The sequence below is a fragment of the Centropristis striata genome, chromosome 14 (assembly GCF_030273125.1).
Source record: "Centropristis striata isolate RG_2023a ecotype Rhode Island chromosome 14, C.striata_1.0, whole genome shotgun sequence".
NCBI classification, from domain to species: domain Eukaryota; kingdom Metazoa; phylum Chordata; class Actinopteri; order Perciformes; family Serranidae; genus Centropristis; species Centropristis striata.
Window position 1 is genome coordinate 14,234,892 of NC_081530.1, and position 22,512 is coordinate 14,257,403.

At 40.1% G+C, this 22,512-nt stretch overlaps 1 protein-coding gene across 1 annotated transcript; it reads left to right on the forward strand.

The window, feature by feature from the left end:
- The first annotated feature begins 944 nt into the window (after positions 1–944).
- smap2 (small ArfGAP2) lies at positions 945–22,421 on the forward strand. Its single transcript, XM_059350446.1, has 9 exons — positions 945–1,369; positions 14,043–14,176; positions 15,865–16,029; positions 16,205–16,264; positions 16,639–16,696; positions 16,810–16,967; positions 17,952–18,135; positions 18,245–18,684; positions 18,862–22,421. The coding sequence occupies exons 1-9, from the start codon at positions 1,264–1,266 to the stop codon at positions 18,985–18,987; spliced, it is 1,431 nt and encodes a 476-aa protein (XP_059206429.1). The 5' UTR covers positions 945–1,263; the 3' UTR covers positions 18,988–22,421.
- Positions 22,422–22,512: the final 91 nt, after the last annotated feature.

Here is a 22,512-nt window from a genome sequence, read left to right on the forward strand (position 1 = left end):
ACTTAAGCAAGATATGGTAACACTTTATTTTGAAGGTGTCTACATAAGAGTCACACAAGCCTGTCAGAAACATGACATGACAAGTATCATGAGCATTAATGTTACTTCAAAGTGTCATTAATGTTCATGACACATCCCATGTCATGTTTATGACACGCTCATGTCACTCTTATGTGGACACCTTCAAAATAAAGTGTTACCAATATTAGTGTCAACAAGAAAACACTGAAAACTAAACTGACAACTAAACAATCTCCCATCTGATGCCTATGAATGTGGCAAATTGTCAAAGAAGTGATGATCTTAAAGGGGTAAAATCACATGATCTGATCAATTGAGGATGTAGGCGGTTTTACCATAGGTGGCCGGCGTCATGATTTAGGCAAAAACCCCAATTTTGACAAAAAATGACTGAGGCGATTACTTTAACAGTGTGACGATAATAAACAATTATACACTTTAATTTGAAGACAAAATCATCTCATTTCCGGTATCGCTTTGCTAACTTTACTAGCCTGCCGTGATCTTCAGTCAGCTGTCTCTAAGGCTGTCTCACCAACACTCCCTCGACTATTTACCTCTTTGCGGGTTGATTTATCGCCATCGTGCGTCCTGGAGGGGGACAGAAACCAACAATGACACCTACTTCTCTAAAACTTGTTGTGATTGACCACATGATGGCAGTAGACGTAATAAATTAAATGTAGGCCTACGTTAAACCAAAACAACCTGACATTTTCTTTATAACGTGAATGCAGCTTTGGAATATATAGTAAGCATTATATATTCAAAATAATGTAGTGATTTAAATTTTTGTAGCTGCATTTCGATAACAATGTATCATAGTGTGTGCGCGCGCGTGCACGTGTGTGTGACCGAGAGAGCGAGAGAGAGAGATAGAGAGAGAGAGAGAGAGAGAGAGAGAGAGAGAGAGCTGGAGGAGTCAGTACCAGGCAGTGATAGGTTACAGATGCGTTTAAAGTCGACCTCTTATTGAATTTTGAAGCTTAACATTCACATGGTGTTTCCTCCACGTTACGTCTTGATTAGTCTTAGTATTTGCATAACCCGCATGCTGGTTGGCTGAGAGGCAATCATCCCATCCTGGTGAAACAAACTCGCCCTGCTTTACAGCGAGGAGGAGGTGGAGGAACGGAGCGCATCGGCTCTCCGCACACATTGCTCTATTTAATCAAAAAGAGAGGCTTATTTGACAAAAGCCGGTACGGACTGCAGGGGCCGTGGAGGAGGTGGACGAGTGCAATGATGACGGGCAAATCTGTGAAAGACGTGGACAGATACCAGACTGTCCTCAACTCTTTACTGGCGCTGGAAGAGAATAAATTCTGCGCTGACTGCGAATCAAAAGGTAGGTAATAAAACCAAATGTCTGGTTTCCCTGGCTCATCCTGTCCATGCTTGTAAATGGCCAAGGCATGAATCGACCCTCTTGCTCATTTACTACGCTAGAAAATGCGGCGTTGCATTCATCATCCCTCGACCAATTACATTGTACTATGGTGCAAGACACGGGGCCACATCCTCACAAGGCTGGAGCATGGCATGCTGCTCCATTATGTCAGTTCTCTCCCCCAAGTAATCCATAATAACCAGGTAGTCACAATAGATAAGATTTCATGGAAAAATCCTCTCATCTAAGAAGGTTTTTGTTTTTAATGATAATTAGACAACTATATTATAGGATGGAATGAGTAAATGGGATCATTAGTGGGGATTACTCAACTGTTGGGATCCTTGCAAGACTGCAAAACACCTGAGGCTCCCTGAACCCCAGCATGGAAACCACAGAGGAAGCAGACATAGAGATAGACATAGACTGACTTTGAGTCACCCTGAACAGAGTGTTCCTGCTGTCTGAGTGCAGATGGGCCACAGAGAAGCCTAACTCTCAACGAAAGGGCACAATAGTCTCACATTATAATGGAATTAGGGACTATTGTATTGTCATCCCGAGTAATTCCTTACAATATAAAAGTTATCATGAATTGGTTGTTGTAAAGTCATGCTGTCCCTGATGTTTGTTTTTTGATATATTTGGGATGTTGGTTTTGTTATCCTTCTGCAATTGTTTTAAACATGTTATCATGTTATCAGATTATACAGTATAGCAACCTCGGCCAGTATGTTTTTGTGTTTTGTGCTCACCCTCCAGTCTGTTTGTATCCTCAGTGAGGCCTTGAACTGTGTCAGCAGCTATTTGCTGAACCTGTTTTGCCATGTTGGTGGGTAAACACTGCTGTTTTGATCACAAATATCCTGAGTTGGAAACTATATGAAGATACTAAAATGTTGTCTTTGTATGGTTTTTAAGATAAAACAAAATAATCAAATACATTGCTGCCATCTGTGAAAGTAAAATGCTCCAAACATACATGTGGCACTATATAAAATGTCATGCACACAAAACCACAACCAGCATTTCCGGACACAAACCTCAGGTGTCAGTACACAACTCTTCTGTGTCCATTTACAGTAATTATATGTATCAGAAAGTAGTTAAATCTACTGGTCAACCAACATTAGTCATATTGTCATAGTTTTTTGTCTTTTGTTATTTGTTTTTTCTTCTGATAAAATACAACAGTTTAATAATATTAACATATGGAAATCAAAAAAGTAGACCTGCACTCTACAGTGTACTTATTTTAAATAAACATGTCAACTAATTCAATGTGCATAGGTAATCAGTTTTATTGCCCTGAACAACATAACTATCAACAGATAGGTTCATCTCTTTGTTTCTGAGAGAGAACAAAAATTTTAAAACCTGCATAAAAAAAAATAAATAGATAAACAGTGTAAGTGAAAAAAGGCTTTCTCTCAGTGAACCTTAACTGAATAAATAAAAGTTAAAATAAAGTTGAGTGGCCTTTCCTGGTGAAATACTACATTAAATAAATGTCTTTGGTAGCGCAGACATCAGCTGATGCTCATCACCTAAAAATGGCATTAAATTAGTTTTAATTGGTTGGTCTAACACTAGGTACACCCTTTTTAGGTTTAGTATAGAACTTGTGGCCTGTATGATACCTATACATAGTGGTGTGTCCTCTGCTAGATTTCATGCTGGTTCTGATGTAACTCAGTGCCACTGCTGCTGCTGAGATTGATAAGATTGGCCCTTCCACACCATGTCCAAGAAATGATTTAGAAGGGAAGCTGCATGTCACGTTTCCACTTCCACATGGCTGCATTGCACCTACGTCAGTCATAAATTCTCAAGTGAAGGTCCTGAATGTACATACATCAGTGAAGGCTGTCATGCAGGAGACACCCCTGGGATTCCTCATGATAACTTTATGAATCATATGAGTAAGCAGCTTCCCATATTTTACAGGGATTAAGTTGTATTCCACTGAGCTGCGTTCGGATTCAGGAAGCAAACACAGAGATATACAAACAGACAGACAAATGGACAGGATAACACCAGCAGAGAAATGGGATGTCGACAAAGCACACTCAGAGTCAAAATCAATAAGTTATGGTAGCTTTTGTCTGGATTCATGCACCAGGCTGTGTCATGACAGGGGGTAACATTTCTATCTCTTTCAGGAAGTTGCCAAATGCAGGTAAAAATGATCTGGCATGCTGATGCTGGCATTACAAATAATTCACACTGAACCCGTCAGGTGGCTGCTGAAAAAGGATACTGCTGTCAAATGTAGAATTACTTTTCTTGGGACGTGCAACCTCAAGTAACATAGAATAACATAATTGCACTCAAATTCATTGCCATAGTCTACAATTAATGTCAACTAAAAAAATGTATCTAAAGAAAGATTCTGGAATCCATTTGACACAATATATAGTGAACCAAAAAGTTATCTCATCAGTGACATTTGTAATAGTAACTCCACTATACATTATCTTTTCCACTCTTTATACCACAGAAATTAAAGCAAATGTGACACAAATGAGAAAATGAGAGTAAATCAACACAGCAGGATGTCAGAGTGGCGGCCATTTTTCTGTGAACCATTGTCAAACTGTAGCAGCTAACTTTCATATAAGCTTAGGTTTAAACAGACTAAATGTGGTAGTTCTTGGGGAAATGACCATCGAATAGTGCAGAAGTAACATTACGAAGCATAGAGAGCTTCATTTACACACTCGAATCACAGTGCAGGAAAGCACATTTCTATCGTCAGATGAGTGAATTAACTAGCCAACTAACCAGCCAACTGTCCGCTAGTTAGCCAGCTCGCTTGCTAATTTCACCATGCTTTAATACTACACTTGTTACAGAAAATGAGGTCAATAGTGGCAGTGTTGGGTCTAATAGTCCCTACAGTACACCTTAAAGTTACCTCACCTGTTAGATGTTAGTTTTGCTTACTAACCATCCGATCAACAACCTTGACCATTTTCTCACCAATTCACACTAAATAATACAAAACATAAGTTTCTCCACCATATAGCAGGTTGTTGAACCTGCAGTCCCGGGTTTGATTGTCCAGTGACTTCCAACCTAAGCTAATCAGCAAGTTGAGAAAACATCCCTCCATACGCTCTTAAACATCAAGGTTAAGCTACAACGACATTAAGCCTGAAGGACGTAAAGCATGGCCCTGACCAAATCTATAATAACACCTCAATCCTTGCCACTAGGAGACTTCTTCGCCAGGAAGAGAGCAGGTGGCAGCCAAGCTTCAGTAGCTAACTATCCAGCGACCCCACTGATGTGTGTTGTCACCATAACAACTAGCAAGTTACGTAGCCTACTGTCACAGCGAACAATGTCCGTTCTACTCTTATTCTATTTCTATAGTTTGTACCTTCTTTTATGTTAGATTCTTTAACAGTTTTTTTCTGGGGGTTTTGCAAAATTTTGCTCTTAAAACACAAAATAAAAACGTTTTCCATTTTGAAGTGAAATTACATTTCATCAAACCTTGTGTTACACACACACACACACACACACACAGTACTTCCACAGTACATAGACAATGGCAAGGTTTATGCAGTACTTAGTTGAGCTGAGATGACATGTGATGTCAAGGTTTTAGCTGGATTCAAACCGGAGACATCACCAGGACAACGTCAATGCTTCCTTTTACAAAACAAGATTTTGTTCCAGAGCAAACGGCCTCTGGATGGTCTTTTTAATAAGTTATAAATAGAACTGCAGACGCTGTTAGACTTCAGGCGAAGACACTTGTGACTGTTCAGAAGTCAATTTAAAAAAGCAAACTGTGATTAGACTCTTGCAACTTATATAACGACTTGACTGTTCTAAGACTACAGTTGACAAAACAGAGGAAAATAAATGACGATTTGTGCTGCAGAGGACTCCAAATCATAGACATATGGAGATAAATCATTTGGGTCTGATTGGTGTTGTCTTTGATTAAATGTCTGTCACATCTTGCGTCAAACCTTTTTTTTCTTTTTCTCACTTACTCAAACATGCAGTCATCAAGCATGCCTGTGTATTGTTTTTTTTTTTGATTGGTGCGACTTCACTGTGCAACAGACTGGTCTAATTAGACTGCAGATGAGATTATAGGAGTTAGGGAAGAAAATAGCAACCACACACACATACACACTCCAAGGATGCTGAAACTCTAGTTTTAATCCCAAGAAAAATGCCAACACGGCATGTTGCTGTCAAGTACGCGAAAACTCGTGCTCTGCATTTATTATTTAACCATATGGCTCCATACTAATTGAAAGGTTACACAGAACTCTCATTTCCCACCTTTTTATGGAACTGTGCCAATAAACTGACACTATTTCTTAAAGAGAGGTGTTTTAACTCCCACCTGATTAGCACATTTTTATGAATCTTTAAGCATTACTTTTGATTAGATGATGAGCACACGCTCTCACAAAACCACACACGTGCACAATCACGTGGACACCTTTAAAGCATTCGTCCCCTGCCCATCCGTCTCTCAAGTCAGGCTTTTGGCCATATGGCTCGTGATGAGGTTTGGCCTAATCTTGTTTGCTTTGACATAGATTACTGTGCGTTTATCACCTTCCTCCCTCTGGGTGATTGAAGAGGAAGTGGCGAGATGTGTGGAGCCAAGTGTGTGCTCACACCAGCACATAAAAACACACAAAAACACATTAGCGATGCTATTAGATCATCACTATCCATGCTTCTGTACAGACACTGCAGCAATTAAAATAATATCTTCGCTTTTTGACTGCAGTTTACTGCCTGAGCTGCCCAACTTCCTGTCTCGCTTTTCCTTTGTACCGCATGACGTCCAGTAGTATTTGTTTTTTTATCACTTCCTCACTTCTACTGTAAATCCTCAGCACTGCCAGGAAATAATGAAGAGATGGGGGAGAGAGGTTGAGGCAGTTGCATAATGTAGTCAACACTTCTACCTCTGGCTTCAGTCTCAAGGGGCTGTGTACGTGTGTGAGTGTGTGTGTGTGTGTGTGTGTGTGTGTGTGTGTGTGAGTGTGTGTGTGTTTGCATAAAAGCCTTCCTGCTTTATTGTCTCCATTGTAGTTGTGTTTACGTACTCACCGGGCCCTGGTTGCCGTGGAGATATCACCTGGTGATACCATGCCTTATCCCTCAACCACCACTACCTAGTCCCCTCCCTCACCCTTTAACCTCATCCAATCAGACACCAGCAGGGATTGCCTTTGAAACAAGGAGGTGATTGGCTGTGTGTGTCCCCTGGCCGGGATTTAGACTCACAGTATTAAGGAGAGGGTGGCACAGTTGTTAAATTTCTATGGGTCCCTATAAACACCCTCAATCCTGCCACTCTCGTGCAGTGTGTACATTATTTCTCTAATATTACATGGTCCCAGGTTTGCTGTGTGTTATTTTGATTAATTTGTAAGAGGATTTAAGCATCATAGCAGAAAACTAGATTTTGACACAGCTCTCTAAAAAACAAGGGCTAAAGGTCCACCCGTAACCACGCTTATCTGAACTCGGGTCGCAGGGGGCTGGAGCCTATCCCAGCTGACACTGGGCAAGAGGCGGGTACACCCTGGACATGTCACCAGACTATCAAAGGGCTGATACATAGACAGACAATCATTGACACTCTCATTCACACCTACGGACAATTTAGAGACAACATTTAAACCTTAGCTGCTTGTCTTTCGACTGTGGGAGGAAGCCAGAGGACCCGGAGAGAAACCACACTGACACAGGCCGGAATCAAACCCCTCTTGCTGTATATACATGGACACTTGGTCTGTGGTCCTACATGTTACATTTACCCCTCTAGTGAAGCTACACCTTTTACACCGTTTTACACCTGCCGGGAAAAGAGGAATTATGGTGACATAATATAAACAGTGAAAAAGTCCATGTAGGGAGGAGGTCGGGGTAGATGGATGGGTCAGACAATCACAAGACTTTCACCCTGGAGACCGCTGTGTGTCCTGTATGAAACCAAAAGTCAACGTTGACTTAACAACAACAATAACTTTGCCAAGCTGGCAACCAGGTATCAAATTTGGAAAGGCAAAACTGAAAAGTTAGTTCTCATTAGTTAATCACCTTATATTTTGAGTAATTAAGATACTATGCACTGGTATGTCAGCTAAATAATGAGATTACTTACTGAAGATCGGTTGTTAATCTCCAAAGTGTGAGTGTAAATAAGCCTATAATAACTTATTAAAGCAACAGTTAAAATTTAACAGAATTAAATGCTTGTTATGTGGAGCACACATTTTTTGCTCTTTGCTGCTGCTATTTTTTAATTGCTGCAATGTCTATAATGTGGTTGCCTCTGTTGGCAACAAAAGGCCAAGACTTGGCTGCCAATTTCTCATGATGGCTGCCAATGGCAATCTGGTAACCATTACTGTCGAGCCCTGTTATATACATAAGTGAAGTTACTTGACTTACGTACATACATAATGAACTTAACTTAAGTACATCATTTAAGTAACAAACCATGATCTTTCCTTAAACCTAACCACATAGTTTTGTTTCCTAAACCTAAGCATCAAATTTAGCTTTAGAGGTAGATAACCCTTTAGTACGGATTCATGACGTCTATTTCAAATGTTCTGGGGCTTATATAGAAGTCTATTGCACAATGTAAAGTGACACTAAATGGGTATAAAATAGTGACACCAAGGGCCAATGACCAAGCATCCGTATGTGACGAGCTGGGAGTGAGTACATGGTGGCCTGGCAGTGTGAGGTCTCAGGAAGTTACTCACTTGGCACTGTTTATAATAGGGAAACATGCAAAACGTGTGGTAAGGTCAAACATCAACCTTCTATGCCTCGTTACCTGGAAATTGCAGAGAAATGTGTGACAGAAATGACAGAAATACACTTTTGCAAATGTAGCAGATAATGCAGGGTTATTATATTGTAATCCATTTTGTTTCCCCAGAAGTAGAATAGAGTTTGTAAACAGCACTTTGGGTCATATTTTTATTATACTTGTGGATGGGATCAATTTATCTGTCATGTTTATAGATTAAAGTTAATGAAAAATATAATGAAACGTTTGTTTTGTAGCCTTTAAAAGATTAAAACATCTTAACAGCTGTGCAAATGCATATTCACTACAAGAACACCCTCTGACATTACAGAAAATAAAAATATTTCAGAAAGAACAAACAACAATATCAGTAATAGGATGAAATGAAGCATAAAATCAAGTCACAACATGTGTTTTCAGAAGAATCTAAGGCTTAAAGTGATGGAGTGTCTTACTCATCTTTTGATGTATAACCCTTTCAACTTCAATGACTCACCTGCAGGATCACAGCCATGACACTCACATTGTAACACAGATGGTGGGTGTGTATTAATAAATTATCAATATGGGTCCATCTGCTGAACTCAGACTGGGACTGGGTCACCGGGCAGCCTCAGGTTTTCTGGATCAGTTTAGATGCTGCAGGGCTGGAGAATCGTACAAGATTGTGTATACATGAGAGTGTGTTTGTGTGCTGGTGTAGGAGGGCGTAGGAGCCACTGATGACTGAGGCTCAGTGGGATTAACTGCATGCGTGCAGAGAGCACCGTTTATCCTTGTGGGATGTAGGCTAATGAGCCATATGCACCTGTTTGTGTGTATATGTGCACAAGTCTGTGGGTGTGTAAATGAATACATATGTTTATGTGTGTCACCATCGATGTGTCTTAGAAAAGCACCCCTGGGAGAGGAGATGCTAAAATTATGTATGTATTAATGAATGAGTCTGTTAGTTTATTTGACATTATGAGGCGGAAGGAATTACAAACAACTACAGAAATATTATATATTATATCTTATATCTTAATAGTTATTTCCATTGTTGACCACAATATCCAACTGCTGGCACCATTAAAGCTAAATGAACAGGTGTTGGTGTTTAAGCTGCTTAGGGGCACTTCTGTTTTAAATATAATGTACTACACTGAGCTGAGTGTGTTGGACCTGTTGGAACTGATGTTTTCACAGTAAAGGCAGGTGCAGATTTGGTAGGAAAAGCAGCAGCAGGAGAATTGGCTAAGAGCCTTGACTTTGTGTATCAATGAAATTAACTTTCTAGCCAAAAACCTATTTCTTCCCCCAGGGTGTTTAATGCTATGTTCTCGCAACCCAGATTACTTAGAGAGCAATAGTGTGGTGTGTTAGTATGATGTTAATGCTTCACAGTGGTTTGCATTGTTCTATTTTCTCTCCTCAACGGATGTAGACTGTTGCTATAAGCTTGCCATTGGTCTGAACGTTTTCCTCTATAGCAGAATGATAATGGGGGCAGCCAGACATTTTATCCAGTGCTGTGTAGATAGATCTGGCTATGCAAGACTCCCTTTTCTCTAACAAGTCCTCCAAACCAGATGACCACATTGTGTGTTCCTACCTGAGCTTTAGGCAGAAAAAACTACATCATTAGGTTTAGGAAATGATAATGGTTTGGGTTAAAAAAAAGTAGGTTTGTAATCATGTGACATAGTTACATACAAGACCTATACTAGAACGTGATGTAGTTACGTGATGTAGTTTTGTCACATGATGTTGTAATATAGTTATGTAAAATAACCTACATGATAGTTAAAATAACACTTACTTCTGCTTTACACAGGGACAGTGGTCTCCTGGGTCAGAGTCCTGTGTTTGTTTGACCCATTCATCCACCCAGACCTCCTGTCTATGCAGACTGTGTCGCTCTTTATACAACCCTGATTCCATAGAAGTTGGGAGGGTATGTAAAATATAAATAAAAACAGAATGCATCAAATTCAGAATTCAGAGTGTATATTTACAGAAACAAAACGTTGTCAGTTGGAACATAAAATATACTATATAATATAATTCTTCAAAGTGAACATTAAGTCTGTGTTGTTTCGACAAAGTTGCATTGTAATTATAAAGTGTTGAAGTTAATTTACTGGGAATGAATGGGAATGAATGGCAACCTTCAAGTGAAATTGAATGCATTCAGATCTGACTGAAATAGTATAGCATGCATTCAAAAATGCAATAAATAAAAATGTGAATAATAAGTTGTGTGGCCCTTTGACTTTAACATTTCATTTAAGGAAGTTAGAAATGTACTGAAGGAAGAAACACTGAAGGTGAAGAGTTACAAAATGAATGTAGCCAGTAAAGGTCCTACTAAGTATCGTAATCCAAATAATTGTGTGTGTGGGTGAGTGACAGAGAGGTTCATTATAGAGCCCTGTTTGCACTCGCTGGCTGCTCGTCATACCCCCTGTACATCCCAGCAGGCCATCAAACAGCTAAAGTCCACCATTTGATGACTATAAAAATCCCCTCTTGTTTGTCTCTGTTTTTGGCTCTCGCCCCGGCTCTGCCTTCTCCTCCCCTGATGTGCTTCAAGCTGCATGTTTGACAACCACAACCACACTCATTTTCTGCCAGGATGATTCATCAATCTCCTATGCAAACCCTCTACTTTTGGGTAGTTAGCCCTATAAAAATTGTGGACAGATTTATAAGTCAAACTTTAGTTATATCTCAAAAGAAGGTGTTGGCATTTGGCCCTTGATTACAAAAAACAAAAAAGGATGTTAACTCATCGCACTTACTCAATTGTGCAGAAATGTCCACTGCAATGCAAACCTTGTGTTGCAGAGAATGTGATTTGTAGAGATTGTTTGTTCAATCTTTCCTTCCTTTTTTAGAAGTATATTCTCCTCCTACTCTCTCTCTACTATATCTGTTCAAAGTACCTGGAGGTGTGAATTGTTGCTGGATAGACATGCTGTATATGGGCTCTTACTCAAGCACTGCATTGATTAGAACCACAGAGGCCACTGTGGTGCAATGTGCAGGTGTGATTCACTTTAAATAACTAACCTTCAACACTGTCCAGCTCACTCTTCCTTAGCCGACCTGGTCAGCACACTCCCATACACACCTGAGCACCAGGACTTTAAACAATCATAATACCCTGCTGTAAGCAGATTAGAGGTACACATGTGCTTACACCACTGGACACAGAGAGAGAAAAATATCTCAATGTGCAATTTCATAGCAGTCTATCCAATAGTTTCTGGCAATTTATGACAGACTTTTCTTAATATGATGGATGTTACACTTGATTGGTGTATTGCTGAGTACCCCAGGAAGTGCTGTGTCAAGTATGGGTTGTTGCGATCTACAGGACATATTTATTGGTAGTGCATTATGTATAACGTATAATTTATAAAGTAATGAGATTGGACCTCTACACCACCAAACAGACCAGAGATGTTGACATTGTACTCAAACATTTCAAGCATCAGCTAACCGATGCTAAGTTATCAGGTAATGCTAGCCAGCCAGCTTGGTTAGCAAAGTGCTTTCAAAATTAACAGTCAACTCCTTTAAGTACAACAGAATAGTAAACTAGATATTTTAAGGTGACCGAAATGTTACAATCAACTCTAAGAAGACACACTGTGAAAGGGCCAAAATTCTAAGACCAAAAGACACAGGTTGCTGTGGTAGTAACTTATTAATAAAAAAAAATTGCAAATGCTAATTTCTAATAAGGATGATCATTTTACAAAAAAACATCATAATGTATTGAAGAAAACTTGAAACTAGTGATTGGGACCATTCACTCATCAGGAAATGGTTGCTGAGGTAACAAATCAAGTGTGAAGTTGGGTAATTTTCTCATAGACCTCTATACAATCTGACTTCTTTTTGCAACCAGTGGAGTTTCTCCACTGCTGGCCTTTTGTAAGAATACAGGTTTAAGACACTTCCACATTGGCTTCACTTTTGGCTTTGCAAGCTGTTAACGAATGATGTATATACTCTCGCATTATTATGGGAACACTTGTTTCACTAAACACCCAAAATGTCAAACTCATGCTGGTGCTAGGGGAAAAGGCAGGGGATCATCAATGTCAACATTCTTCATCCTCTGGGCACAGCAACTACAGCAAATCCAATAGCTTCGCTCTGGACCAAAGTAATGAACCATCAGACCAACATTGCCACCCCAAGAGTCTCGCCACTAGCCTAGTTAAAAAGAGATTTTTTAAAAAGTCAGTACAGTTTGAAAAAAAAAAAAGAAAACCCAGAAATTGAGGGTGGAGACTGCCAAAGAAAGGGAGAATTAAAACTGTGAGCGAGAGATATGGACAGACAGGGGAGAGGAGGAGGGCGGCAGCGTTGGTGAATGAGAGAGATAAGAAATGGCAGCCAGGACACAGAGGAGCATTAAAATCAGGATGAGAAGGACAAACTAATTCCAGCATTCTGGGAGTTAAACACAATTGACAATCTTTCTCTTTCTCTCTGTCAGTGCCAGTGTTTACAGTGGTTAAGCAGGCTTTGCAGAGTAATTCTACTATTATTAGCCGGCATGACAGCTAATGCTGCAGACAGACAGTCTGGCTGATGGACATACTCGTCTGTCTGGTAACCCTCTGCTGTTGTTTGCTTTTGTTTGCATTTTTGCCCATTCATGTTTATCCTTTTCCTAATTTCAAGTAGTCTGCAAACCAGCAGAGAAACACATTAAAATACAGAGCCAGTCTTATGATTAACTTCTAATGATGCAAACAGAACAACGTCATAGTTCAGGATGCAACCAAGACAAGAGGCTATTATTTGGCTTTGCGCCCAGACACGGTGTTTCCGCAGCAGCCGTAAAGAGGAAGGTTTTGCATGTTTCTCTTCTGAAACTCAACTTCCTCTTTCATTTGCATAGAATGGCCTTTCTTTACCTCTGCACAGTGGCTTTGCCAGACAGGAGAGGTAGAAGAGAAATCCAAACTGAAAGCTGCTCTTCCATCTAGTGGAGAAAAAGCTGCAGTGCATCAACTGGTAGCAAGGTTGTAAGCAAGGACTCGTAGCAAAGATCAGCAGAGAGGTGGAGAGAGTGGTCGGCCAACTGAGTGAGCGAGGGAGGCTGGGAGCAGGAAGAGATGGAGGAAGGAGAGGAGGAGGAGGGGCAAGAAGGGAGAGAGATGTAAGGAGAGATGGGGAGAGGAGCACCAGTATTCTCTTTGAAGCTGACTGTATTCTCTGAAGAGGAAGGTTGCATAATTTCAGCAGTAAAATAGCCTGACGGTGTTGTTTTTATTTCCCCTCCTCTCAGAGTTGTCAGAATCCCTGACTGCAAGGCACAAACATGATATAAAGCTTAAACCTTTAAAGCACTGGGGTGAATATGGGGCACAAGGCACTCACATGTAACCATTAAGATAGAAATGGCAGCAAGATGGACAAAATGGCCCACTCAGATAACCACGCACCCACACACACAGGCTCATGACCAAATGAGTAATCATCCCTGCAGGTATCCAGAGTATGTGTGATCGCTGTGTTACTTTCTACTCCCCCTCTCTCCTCTCAGTCTCCGTTATGTAGGCTAACTCTCCTATTGGATCCCATTATGTGTCAGGACACTGCATGACTTACACTGGATTAGATGAGTCCCCAGCGGAATTCAAACTCATAATTGAATTTCAGGCTTGTCTCTCTATAATTGGAATCTTTTTTTTCACCATTCTATGCCCAATCCTCTCTCCTGCTTACTGTACCTGTCTGTTATACTTGTCAATTTAATCTATTTTATTGCCTAGTTACTTTATCAACATAACCTTCCTTTCTCTTTGCCAGGTCCAAGATGGGCCTCTTGGAATTTGGGCATCTTCATCTGTATCCGCTGTGCTGGTATCCATCGAAACCTGGGGGTCCACATCTCCAAGGTCAAGTCTGTCAATCTGGACCAGTGGACTCAGGAGCAGGTCCAGGTCAGAGGTCACACTGCAGATTCAAACATCAAGACGGGGACATTTGCTACATTAATTCATTCATTATCCTTAACCGCTTATCTGCACTCGGGTCGCTGGGGAGTTGGAGCCGAACCCAGCTGACATTGGGCGAGAGGCGGGTACACCCTGGACACGTCACCTGACTGTCACAGGGCACACACATAGAGAAAGACAATCATGCTCTCATTCACACCCACGGGCAATTAAGAGTCACCAATTAAACCTAAGTGCATGTTTTTTTACACTGTGGGAGGAAGCAAGAGTGCTAACTACCATGTATCTCTACAAATGCTACATGTTAAAGTTTAAATTTGTCAGTTACATCCCACAATAGTAGTGTTTACATCAACAAATTTCTATGCACGTTTTGAAGATTTGCATGAGAAAAGCTTGATGGAAACACATAAATTCGCTAAAACTTTTAAAAATGTGCATAAATGTTTTTACGCTCCTTCAAGGTGGTTTTTGTCTTCTTAATGCGCTAAATGGGAGAAACGCTTTTATGAATTAGTTCTAACATAGCTAACATTTGACTCATGACCTATCAGCTGTTTCTGCTTGGCCGGTCAAGACGAGCTGACATGAGAGAACAATAAGTTGCCCAATTTAATCTATTTCCCGAAGACACATTTTCTCTCATACGTGGCCAAAGTTATTAGATTAGCAACCTCTTTTTTCTTGTTTTTTCTCTCATCTAATCTTTACTTCTTCTGCTGTGTTCTCTCTCTCCAATCTCTACTTCTTCTACTGTTTACTGACAGATTAGCCTACAGTAATACATTACACTGCCATCTTCTAAACAAAGTACATCAATGCAGCTTTGTTTATTTGCTATAAACCAGTTCAGGGAAATGTCCCTAATTTGCATTTTCTTTAATGCAACATTTAAAAATTTCCCTTCAAAATTTGCTTAGACTTTAATGGAAACATGGCTTATGACAACAGGGATGCTCCTCAGTGCTGGGGTACAGCAACATAGTTTTAGGGTAATAAGCTTGTAGAAAAGGGGCACAGTTGTACTTTGGATTGCCTACAGTGTCAGTGCTGTTCCTTACACAGATGGATAAGGTAAAATAAAGACAACTGCCGTTTCTCGTGGTAGTTATTAGGTGCCCAAACAGAGAAGCTGTTAGAGATAGTGTTGTTTTAGAGGAGAACTCTGGCCAGCTTAATGAGTGTAATTTATGTCTTCTTTCCTCTAAAACGCCCAGTTGTTACTTCCTTGTCTTGTTTTCTTCCACTGTACCTGCATTTAAGTATCAGCAGGAGTCAGTTATTTTATTGGTACCTGACTCATAAAACATTTCTGACAGCAGGATCAATTTGTGAGGGGGAAAACATTTGGGTTTGCTGTAAATGTATCTGTCTGTGATTTTAAATGATATACTTGGTACTCACACAGTAGAGGAAGAAAACACTTTCTCATCAGTATGCAGTTCATCTTGTCTGGGTCTGATAGGCAGGATAGTCAGCATTATGCTTCCCTTTGTGATCATTTTTCTATAGTCAGCTTCCTTTTTTTCCCTCCTTTCTTTACATCCATAATAGGAATTCACACTGTTTTATTAGCAGGAGTCCCACACGCACAGTAGGAATAACACTCTGGATATCTTTCCTGTATTTGACTGCCTAACAATGTGATGTTTGTTGTGTTTTGGTGTCACCAGTGTGTTCAAGAGATGGGAAATGCCAAAGCCAAACGTCTTTACGAGGCATTCTTACCTGAGTGCTTCCAGCGCCCCGAGACAGACCAGTCTGCAGAGATCTTCATCAGGGACAAGTATGACAAGAAAAAGTACATGGATAAGGTCATTGACATCCAGATGCTCAGGGTAAGTCCGCACACAGACAGAAATAAAAGTCTCAGACAGGATAATCAGGAAAAAAACCTGACTCACTTCTTGTCTCGTCTCTCTTTATCTACCGCGTCACGATACTCTTGAGCAAGGCTGTTCCTTCTGAGGTGTCTGCTTGCTCAACAAAAGCATTTGTTTTCTGTCTGTGCAGAAAGAAAAGAGCTGTGACAATATACCCAAGGAACCAGTTGTGTTTGAGAAGATGAAATTGGTGAGTACAGGCTGTATTGCAGCATCGATAGAGAACTGAGCTTGTCCTGGAATAGTTTTATTGTTAACATTAAGCTGATGCTCTTATGCAAGGTGAATGAGTGCAGCGTTATATTGAGTGGAGAGTGCTAAGGGAGAAAAGACTAGAAGAGGAGGAGGGAGGGTTTTGGTCATTGAGGAAAAGGTGACATGAGAGGAAGTACATCTTGGGGGGAGGAGGTTTTTTTGCCTACTGGGGGAAATTGGAAGGTTCTGACTATAGTAGGAAGGTCATTGCCCCATCAGGGAGTCTAAAGCAAAAAGATTCTGCATTCAAGCTCATTTGTCAGTGCAGATATATTGCATTACTTGTATCAACTTTCTCTGTTGTGACAGAAAAAAGACATCAGCCCCAAGACAGATTCCCAGTCTGTTACAGACCTGCTTGGATTAGGTATTGCACCTCACACACTATCTATAGTATAGAGAGAAGAGGAAGAATTAGTTATAGAAATCCTGAATAATTTTGAATAATATACCATGGTTCAATCTTCCTTCTATTATTAGATGCCCCTGCTCCAAGTCCTGCAGTGTCTAACGGTAGAGGATGTGTTCCAGACAGTAATGAGAGCCCAGCGGTGTCCAATCCAGCTCTGGCACACTCTGCGCTGGATCTCTTCAGCTCCTTGCCAGCACCCTGCTCTGTTTCCTCCACTAAAACCACGGTAACACACCACCACAGACTGAAATATGTCAACAACTTTTAGACGGATTGCCATAAAGTTTTGAACAGACAATAATGGTTCCAAAAGGATAAATTCTAATGACGTTGGTGAGCTTGACATTTTCTCTAGCACCAAAAGGAGGTTGACCTTTGTGGTAAAGACTGGATTGCCTCGCCAATGATTGGATTGATTCAAGCCAACGCAAAAGTGACTTAAACCTGCATTATTTCTAATGGCCAGCAGGGGGCGACTCCACTGGCTGCAAAAAGATGTCAGATTGTATAGAAAATGACCCCACTTCTCACTTGATGTATTACCTCAGTAAACATTTTCCTAATGAGTTTGAGGTCCCAATAGCTAGTTTTATGTCTTTTTCAATACCGCATGATGTTCATTTTGTAAATTATGATCCCATCTAAAGTAAAATAGATAATAAAGCAGGGTACAGTTTAGGTTGTGGCTGCCTTTTGATTGACAAGTCACTTCCCAACTCTGTGTTTTCATTCTAGAATTTTGGACTTTTCAAAGGGTCAGCTGCTATTATATATATATATATATATATATATATATATATATATATATATATATATATATGTCCACTTCTTTAAAACCGTCTATTTTCATCATTGCCATTACCCGGCCACAATTTGTATTTATTTTTCTGATCAAACACCTGCAAAACTAATGACATTTCAATCAATCTCAGTTGTACTTTGTTATTTGGTAATTAGCAAATGTTAGTGTGCTAATATGTGGAACTAAGATGGGTAACATTCCTGTTAATCATTGACATGCTAGCATTTTTATTGTGAGTATTTAGGATGCTAAAGTAAACATTTAGCCTAAAGCACCTCTCTCTCTTTGTCATGGGCCCCTTTTGTCACTCCTACTTCATTCTTCCACTGTTGATGATCACCTTTGCTTACCTTCTCTTACCTTCTTTCTGTCTTTTTATCCACACACCTTGTCACTCTCCTTCTCCAGCCTGTTTCCAACTCCATGCCTCAGAGCAGAGTGACTGCCTCTGTGCCTGAAAACCTAAGTCTGTTCCTGGATCCGGCACCCAAAGCAGGAGAGGAGGGCACTGTCAAGAAACTGTCCAAGGACTCTATTCTCTCCCTGTACGCCTCCACCCCCTCAGTGCACGCCAGCAGTATGGCTACTCACGGTGAGAAAGGAAGAACCTACTCCTCTCAGATGTTCTTTTATTTAATGGGTGATTAATTCCTTACCAATTGCCAAAACGGCCACTCTCCATCTGTGATTATTTTCAACAGGCTTGTACATGAACCAAATGGGTTACCCGACACACCCGTACGGATCGTACCATTCTTTAGCCCAGGCAGGTGGAATGGGAGGCCCCATGATGACATCACAGATGGCCATGATGGGGCAGCAACAGAGTGGCATGATCGGAGTCCAACAGAATGGCATGATGGGACAGCAGAATGGCTTAATGGCTGCGCAGGGTGTCATGGCTCAGCCTAGTGGCGTTATGGCATCACCCTACATGCCAGGGATGACCCAGGGCATGATGGGACAACAGCAAAGTGGAATGATGGTGCAGCATCAGACTGGGATGATGGGACAGCAGCATAATGGCATTATGGGACAGCAGCAGAGTGGGATGATGGTGCAGCAGCAGGTTGGAGGTTTACCTCATCAGCAGATGTATGGAGTGCAACAAGCCCAGCAGCTACAATGGAACATTACCCAGGTATGTGTTTGTGTTTGTGTGTGTGTGTGTGTGTGTGTGTGTGTGTGTGTGTGTGTGTGTGTGTGTGTGTGTGTGTGTGTGTGTGTGTGTGTGTGTGCGTGTGTTGGTTTTGGACCATAACAACTCTGATGCTAGTAAAAGTTAACTTCATAACAAAGTCTGTTTTGTTCCTTACAGGTGACTCAGCACATGGCCGGGGTGAATCTCTACAACACCAACGGCATGGTGGGATACAGCAGTCAACAAATGGGAGGCTCGACAACTCCAAGCTCAGCTCACATGACAGCACACGTTTGGAAATGATCTCATCTATCCAGTGTAAAAGTGATGTAACGCCAATAACCCACAAGAGAGGGGAACTGAGTTGTAGGAATGTATGGATCAGACTATCCAGGAGACATTTTCTATTGCAAGGGAGGGGGAGGAGGGGGAGGAGGAGGAGGAGGGGACAGGTGTGAAGAAGAAGAAGGTTTTGGAAACCACTACTACCTCTCTTTCTCTCTCCTCTCTGCCCATGCTTCCTCTTCTCGACCCATCCATGGCCATGTTTCCATGCTTGCCTTCAGAACACTTTGGTACAATGACCAAGACAACAGGGTTCAGAAGTTCACTGGTTACAACTACACATATTTCTTTGTTCCTTGCCTGTATGTGAGAGTGTGTGCGTGCACATCTGCTGTTTGAGGGTTTCAACCAACTGCTTGACTTACTGCTCGGTTTTTGGAGAATTTTACAGTTTTTCTTACTTGACCAGAGCCAGAATCAAGAAAATGCAAATATTAGCCTAGCTTAACTCTGATATGTGTGTGTATTTATAGGAAAACTTACCTTGTTTTGCTGGGAGTTAAATGAGAACATTGATGGCACTCTTATGTCTGTATCATGTTCAAAAAATATGAGGCTCACGCCAGCAGCTGGTTAGCTTAGCCTAGCATAAAGACTTGAAAGACTCTGTCTGTTTGACTTGTACAGATTAAAGAAATTATATCAAATTTGGTACACGACCAAGCCAGGCTAACTGTCTCCAACTGTTTCAAGTCTTCGTGTTAAACTAGCTGGCTGCACCTTCCTGAATACTTAAGTTATCCTACCTGTCCAACATTATTAAAATTTAAGAAATCCCTTTACTTGGATTTGTTCCTAGACCCTCACTGTCTCACTAGTTATATACAAAACCTACCTAAACAGCCCGTATTATGATGTCTAATACACAAGTTACAGAGGGCTTCTTTTAGAATCAATATCTAATCTCGACTTTAAGTGTCAAAAGTCCTAAACTGGATTTCGGGAGACCAAAGATCAACGCTAGCTTTATTATGGTTGTACAGTATTCCAATGCTTTGTTACATCTGTGTAGCCACTTAACTAGTGATTAGTTCATTCAATTCAGCAGTCCTTTAATAGTGAGTCATTCTGTAACTGGGGGAACATTTCACATGAACAAAAGTAAAAAAAACAAAACTAAAGTGCTTTGTCAATTTAACAATCAGTAGTTTAAGTTTAAAAAAGATTTAATTGTTACATGTCCACAAGTTGCAACGCTTTTAAATTATTAACAGCTTTGTTTGATATTTTAATAAGGACATTTGCCCAGTAGGGTCACGCCAATTACTAATAGGTACACATGATAATTTCACTCTACTGGGTAACTTAGTTGATAACTTCCTAATTTTAGCTCATAATTTCAATGATATGCCTAGCATGGCTAAAAAACTGGCATTGTGCTTATCGAGTTAACTTTAAATTTCAACATGTATTCAAATTAGATTTTATAAAAGAATCGGAAACCATAACAACCTGACTGCATTTGACATACTATGTTTTAGAAAATGCTATTTTTTTCCCCCCGCTACAACAGATTATATAGAAGATAGTGTAGTAGTTTAGGTATTAGAATACACATTAATGAACTGAGATATTTATTTCATTTAAATATCTCAATTAAAAATGAATCATATTTTGAATAAATAACAAAAGATGCTGCAAAAGTACTAACTTACTTACTTAAATATTGTTTTAAAGCCAAAACCCACCCATTTGAAAACTGACATTACAACATAGACGCATCATGACAATTTCAAGCTAAATGAAGCAAAATGTTGATTTTTAAATATACATATATATATATATATAATTATCATTAATGGACATGAAACGTACCCCCAGTTGCAGAAGGACTCCGGTATGTTTGCTCATACCTGCTGTTACAGAATGAATGTTTGGGCATATCAATTCACTGTGCTATTTCCTCAGCAAGGGTGGGACACTTAAAAAGTCACTTGCATGCATGTAAATGTTGAGTTAATGCTCACACACCACAAGTTAATCTACCTTGTACAATAGAGGCCTCAAATAATGTTGAATGTCTGTAAATAAGAGAGAAATAGAGAGAGAGGTGGGGATGGAGACATCTTTTAAGGTACAGATTTCAGATTCTTCCACTGAATTGCATGAGGAGAATGTTTATTAGCTCTGATTGTATGTACTGTATGTTTATCAAGATATCCGAATGTGTCTCTTTGAATGTGTCTCTCTACATGTCGATCAGTCTCTGATCAAGACCAACAAAATGTCTCAATGAATGTGCGTCCTGAATGTGTTTCACTGGACCCGTGTTGAATAAACACGCCTAAGTATTGCTGGGGGTGTGCTTGTTTTTTGGATATTCTACGACTCTGTCAAGCAATGTACACTCGTATCTTTTGAATGTCCTGTGGTCAACAGCGTCCTGTATGTTTTTGGTGAATTATTAAACCAAGTTTTAATGTCTTACCGTCAAATTAGGAGCAAACTGTGACCAGGCTGATGCATTTTCAGGCCACACGGGGGCGTTTACAATTTGGCCAAACCACATTGTGAAGCGAAAAAGCGATTGTACGACCACAATCTGTCACCTCTCTGTGTTTGAGTTAACCTTTCTACACCTCTCCCACACAAGCCATTGCTCTCTGTGTCCTGATTTCTCTGAAAGCGTTTCTAAAGATGTTCATTCTTATAAATGCATGAAGCCATTAGTGTAAATAATCTGTTTGTTTTTTGCATTTTTCCGTAGGAGTACTTAGGTGTTAAGTTGCCATTTTTTATGTGAGGACTAAGAGCTAAAAGAGAGATACATTTACAAACTCTGGCATATTAAGATGCACATTAACTGCTGCCAAATAAGCAGTGCAGCCTTTCACAAGTCGTTGTTCCCTCCAGGTATTTCTTCTCAATTTTAGCTCATTTGGTGGCAGTACAGGCAACAGTGTGGCAGTGTGCAGACAGCAGCTTTCTCTGCTGAGAGCAATATCACCATAAGATAATGTGCTGTCTCTGCAGTGTAACAGCACATCTGTCAGCTAGCGATGAGAAAAAAAAGTAAAAATCCATCTTTGTGTGCAGTAAGGCTTCACCTGAGCTTTCTCTTTTGTGATTATCTTTTAACTTAAGTTTGCTTGTTATCAGTTCCTTTTTTTGTCTGGTATATTTTCTGTGAAATAAGAGCAAATAAAGGAATGTATCTTTTTATGTACTTGTCAATCAAGATATTGTATTCTTTATCAGAATATCTCTGTATATTATGTTCCTGAAACAAGATTGATGAACATGTACTGTATATTAGTTCTGCATCTTTTTCACATGCTTTGCCCCTTTTGATTTCATGTCTCCATATTTACTTACATTTGAGAACATGTAACATATGATACTTGTCTCTGTGAAAATATCAAATAAATAAATATTGTTTTGATTAAATTCTATATATTGTATTGATTTGTGAAATGTTTTACACCATCAGTTGCACTAAAACGCTAAGTGAGTGAAACCCAGGCATTAAAGGAGGCAAAATCC

Excerpts from the sequence above, each read along its gene's own strand:
- smap2 (XM_059350446.1), top strand. The coding sequence starts at position 1,264 with ATGATGACGGGCAAATCTGTGAAAGACGTGGACAGATACCAGACTGTC. Across the intron at positions 1,370-14,042 it reads CGCTGACTGCGAATCAAAAG|GTCCAAGATGGGCCTCTTGG; the intron begins GTAGGTAATAAA and ends TCTCTTTGCCAG. Across the intron at positions 16,030-16,204 it reads TTGACATCCAGATGCTCAGG|AAAGAAAAGAGCTGTGACAA; the intron begins GTAAGTCCGCAC and ends CTGTCTGTGCAG.